Genomic DNA, 5,000 nt, shown 5'->3' with positions numbered 1-5,000 from the left:
TATTATTATTATTATTTATTTTTGTTCCTGCCTGTCCTGCCTTGCTTGTGGCTGTCCCCTTGTTGTGCCAAAGCTTGTATTGTATTAAGTTATTGTATTATTATTATTATTATTATTGGCAATGCTTGTGTTATATTGTATTTTGTTGTGTGTATATTGTATAAGCTTGTATCCTAAGCTATTGTATTACTTTTGTGTGTTATATTATTGCTTGTGTCATAATGTGTCCTCAGTCAACATTAGTGAGTGGGAGATAGTCAGTTCCGCCAAGTCTGAGGTGTGTGTGTGTGTGTGTGTGTGTGTGTGTGTGTGTGTGTGTCACCCTACTAGAGAGAGAGAGAGAGAGAGAGATTTACACGACTTCCACATACTAACCGGGGCTTCGTGGTGCAGTGGTTAGCACACTTGGCTCACAACTGAGAGAGCCCGGGTTCGATTCCCGGGTGGAGTGGAAAAATTTGGGCGGCTTTTCCGATACCCTACGGCCCTGTCCACCCAGCAGTGAATGGGTGCCAGGTGTTAATCGGGGGTTGTGTCCCGTCTCCTATAATTCCTTCCCCTTCTGTCTCTCTCCGGCACATGACCACAGATGTTGCGCCGACTAAACAAAACTTTCCAACTGTTCCCTTGTCCTATAATTCCTTCCCCTTCTGTCTCTCTCTCCGGCACATGACCACAGATGTTGCGCCGACTAAACCAAACTTTCCAACTTTTTTCCGCACCTAAATTGACACCTCAGACTTGGCCAGAGTGACTGTAGTGTTCCAGAAATAGCAACTAACAACCTTCTCTCATCACTACCCCCTCGTCGCCATCACAGAGGGTGGATGGGTGGATGGCTTCAGCCCCGAGAGTGAAGTTGTGTCGTCCCCGGAGATGGAGGACCTTGAAGACATATCCATGGACACCAGCTTAGGCCCACACCACATCCCCCCCGGCAAGATGGCGCGCCCCACCACCACACAGCAGAAGTGAGCGCCCGCACCCTCACACACTCACCAGTATTTAGATGTTAATTGACCTTTCTTATGTGTTATTTTGGGAGGTCATGGCTGTCAGAATTGGGCGACCTAACCTAACCTAACCTAACCTAACTTATGACAACCAAGAGGGATTTATAACAGTCAGAATTGAGCGACCTAACCTGACCTAACCTAGCCTAGCCTATGACAACCAAGCAGGGAATTATAACAGACATATAGTAATTCAGGACAGTCAGCATTGAACGACCTAACCTAACCTAACCTAACTTAACCTAGCCTAAAATAACCTAACCTAACCTAACTTAACCTAACTTAACCTAGCCTAAAATAACCTAACCTAACCTAACTTAACCTAGCCTAACTTAACCTAGCCTAACTTAACCTAACCTAACTTAACCTAGCCTAAAACAACCTAACTTAACCTAGCCTAACCTAACCTAGCCTAACTTAACCTAACCTACCCTAACCTAGCCTAACTTAACCTAGCCTAACCTAACCTAGCCTAACTTAACCTAGCCTAAGACAACCAGGGGGGATTCATAACACAACACTCGCAGCTTCCCTGTATATTATTTTTGAGATCATCTTTCTTGTATAAATTCTTCTTCTTCAGCTTCATAGAAATTTTTTGCTGGTGGTTTTTGTATGTATGTATTTTTGCCCTCGGTAGAAATTTAGGTATTCTGAGGCATACAAGATTTTTATGCATTTAACTATATCCTCCCCTTCCTCTTCCTTCACCTCCTCCTCCTCCTCTTCCTCTTCCTTCACCTCCTCCTCCTCCTCCTCCTCTTCCTCCTTCCTTCACCTCCTCCTCCTCCTCTTCCTCTTCCTTCACCTCCTCCTCCTCCTCCTCCTCTTCCTCTTCCTTCACCTCCTCCTCTTCCTCCTTCCTTCACCTCCTCCTCTTCCTCTTCCTTCACCTCCTCTTCCTCCTCCTCCTCCTCCTCCTCCTCTTCCTTCACCTCCTCTTTCTATTCCTCTTCTTACTTGCATTTCAATTCAATATATATTTTTTCATCTCTATCCTCCTCCTCCTCTTCTTCCTCCTCTTTCTCCTCCTCTTTCCTCCTCCTCCACCTCCTCCTCCTCCTCCTCCTCCTCTTCCCCCTACAGAGAGGAGCGCACTGGCAACACCCTATACCAGGAGATCCACTTCCAGGAGCCTGACGCGCTTGCCGAGATGGACGAGGGTGCCGATATTACAGGTAATATCTGCAATACCCCGACCCCCCTTGGGCACCCATTATTAGTACCTGGTATCTTGCTCTTTACTTATAAGGTTACGTCATAGGCCTATTGTGTCGCTGTAGTGAAATATCTTGTACCTAATTTAGCATAGGATGTAGGGGACTAAGTTTCAAGGGGGGGGAAGGAGCTTGAAGGATGGACTATATTATGATTTATTGGTAAAGAGAAACATGTATGGAGATTTAAAGAAGGATATTGGAACCTATGTTATGTTAGGTCTGTGTGTGTGTGTGTGTGTGTGTGTGTACCTAATTTTGATATATAGAAAATTTATCTAGAAAAATACCCCAAAATTTTGATATATATTAGTTTATTTATGTGTGTGTGTGTGTGTGTGTGTGTGTGTGTGTGTACCTAATTTTGATATATAGAAAATTTATCTAGAAAAATACCCCTAAATTTTGATATATATTAGTTTATTTATGTGTGTGTGTGTGTGTGTGTGTGTACCTAATTTTGATATACAGAAAAAAACTTGTCTAGAAAAATACCTCCTAAATTTTGATATATATTAGTTTATTTATGTGTGTGTGTGTGTGTGTGTGTGTGTGTGTGTACCTAATTTTGATATATAGAAAATTTATCTAGAAAAATACCCCAAAATTTTGTTATATATTAGTTAATTTATATGTGTGTGTGTGTGTGTGTGTGTACCTAATTTTGATATACAGAAAAAAACTTGTCTAGAAAAATACCTCCCAAATTTTGATATATATTAGTTTATTTATGTGTGTGTGTGTGTGTGTGTGTGTGTGTGTGTGTGTGCGACTAATTTTGATATATAGAAAATTTATCTTGAAAAATACCCCAAAATTTTGTTATATATTAGTTAATTTATATGTGTGTGTCTGTGTGTGTGTGTGTGTGTACCTAATTTTGATATATAGAAAATTTATCTAGAAAAATACCCCAAAATTTTGTTATATATTAGTTAATTTATATGTGTGTGTCTGTGTGTGTGTGTGTGTGTTACTGATTTTGATATATAGTCAATTTATCTAGAAAATACCCTAAATTTTTTTATATATTAGTTAATTTATATGTGTGTGTGTGTGTGTGTGTGTGTGTGTGTGTGTCTGTCTGTTAATGGCAGTCCTCTCTCTCACTCTCTCAGGTGGCTGTTCATCTCTGGCTCATCCGTAGGTCTCTCTCTCTCTCTCTCTCTCTCACGCTCACACATGATTTCAGTTCCTTTTCTTTCTTTTTTCTGTTTTGTCTCTCTCTCTCTCTCTCTCTCTCTCTCTCTCTCTCTCTCTCTCTCTCTCTCTCTCTCTCTCTCTCTCTCTCTCTCTCTCTCTCTCTCTCTCTCTCTCTCTCTCTCTCTCTCTCTCTCTCTCTCTCATTTACAGTATACATATATAATTATGAGAAACTTATAAGCTTTGAAATTAATTAAGTTATTGCTCAAAACCATCATCAGTATTATTATTATTGTTATTATTATTATTATTATTATTATTATTATTATTGTAACTGTGTGTGTGTGTGTGTGTGTGTGTGTGTGTGTGCGTGATGAAGTAGCCTTCTAATTAAGTTTTTATAATGTAGTTTTCCATTTAGCAATATCTATTTTAATTTGTATATGCAACTATTACTATTATTATTATTATTATTATTATTATTATTATTATTATTATTATTATTATTATTATTATTTCCTTGGTAATTCTTGCATCCCAGAAATTCTACATTATTTTCTACAAGCACCCACCTATCCTTTTCCACTGCTTGTAGTTCACCCATAGTACAAGCTGTCCCATGTCATAAACTGCCCCATATCACCAGCTGTCCCATATCACACTCTGTCCCATGTTACAAGTTCTCCCATATCACAAGCTCCCTCATATCACAAGCTGTCCCATGTTATAAGCTCTCCCATATCACAAGCTCTCCCCATATCACAAGCTCTCCCATATCACAAGCTCTCCCCATATCACAAGTTCTCCCATATCACAAGCTCTCATATCACAAGCTCTCCCCATATCACAAGTTCTCCCCATATCACAAGTTCTCCCATATCACAAGCTGTCCCATATCATAAGCTATCCCATGTCACAAGCCCTACCATGTTACAAGCTCCCCCATATCACAAGTTCTATATTACAAGCTCTCCCATTGTTACAAGTTGTCCCATTGTTACAAGCTCCCCCATATCACAAGCTGTCCCATGTCACAAGCTCTCCCTTCCTTGGCCATTCCCTTACAAGTCTAGATTATTATTATTATTATTATTATTATTATTGTTACCATTATATAGTGTCATCACCATTTCTCTCTCTCTCTCTCTCTCTCTCTCTCTCTCTCTCTCTCTCTCTCTCTCTCTCTCTCTCTCTCTTAGTATAGAAATCTCTCTCTCTCTCTCTCTCTCTCTCTCTCTCTCTCTCTCTCTCTCTCTCTCTCTCTCTCTCTCTCTCTCTCTCTCTCTCTCTCTCTCTCTCTCTCTCTCTCTCTCTCTCTCTCTCTCAGTATATAAATCTCTCTCTCTCTCTCTCTCTCTCTCTCTCTCTCTCTCTCTCTCTCTCTCTCTCTCTCTGTCTCTCAGTATATAAATCTCTCTCTGTCTCTCAGTATATAAATCTCTCTCTCTGTCTCTCAGTATATAAATCTCTCTCTCTGTCTCTCAGTATATAAATCTCTCTCTCTCTCTCTCTCTCTCTCTCTCTCTCTCTCTCTCTCTCTCTCTCTCTCTCTCTCAGTATATAAATTCTCTCTCTCTCTCTCAGTATATAAATTCTCTCTCTCTGTCTCAGTATATAAATTCTCTCT

General features: G+C 40.2%; 1 protein-coding gene and 1 long non-coding RNA gene across 20 annotated transcripts in view; one reads left to right on the top strand and one right to left on the bottom strand.

Annotated features, from left to right (window-relative positions):
- The window catches only part of LOC126989037 (C-Jun-amino-terminal kinase-interacting protein 4-like), a 42,879-nt gene that overhangs the window by 6,780 nt on the left and 31,099 nt on the right, over positions 1-5,000 (top strand). For all 19 annotated transcript variants that reach the window (XM_050847572.1, XM_050847587.1, XM_050847577.1 and 16 more), the window contains exons 7-8: positions 821-971; positions 2,100-2,191. In XM_050847572.1, the coding sequence (XP_050703529.1) occupies positions 821-971; positions 2,100-2,191 (243 nt within the window). The remainder of the gene's footprint in view (positions 1-820; positions 972-2,099; positions 2,192-5,000) is intronic.
- Positions 2,456-3,198, bottom strand: LOC126989038 (uncharacterized). The gene is made up of 2 exons (XR_007742797.1): positions 2,793-3,198; positions 2,456-2,684 (listed from the first exon to the last, which is right to left on the bottom strand). It is a non-coding gene; the product is annotated as an uncharacterized LOC126989038 (long non-coding RNA).

The sequence above is a fragment of the Eriocheir sinensis genome, unplaced genomic scaffold (genome assembly GCF_024679095.1).
Source record: "Eriocheir sinensis breed Jianghai 21 unplaced genomic scaffold, ASM2467909v1 Scaffold103, whole genome shotgun sequence".
Lineage (NCBI taxonomy): Eukaryota > Metazoa > Arthropoda > Malacostraca > Decapoda > Varunidae > Eriocheir > Eriocheir sinensis.
The sequence above is the reverse complement of the archived record's forward strand: the minus strand, read 5'-3'. Positions and strand labels throughout refer to the sequence as shown.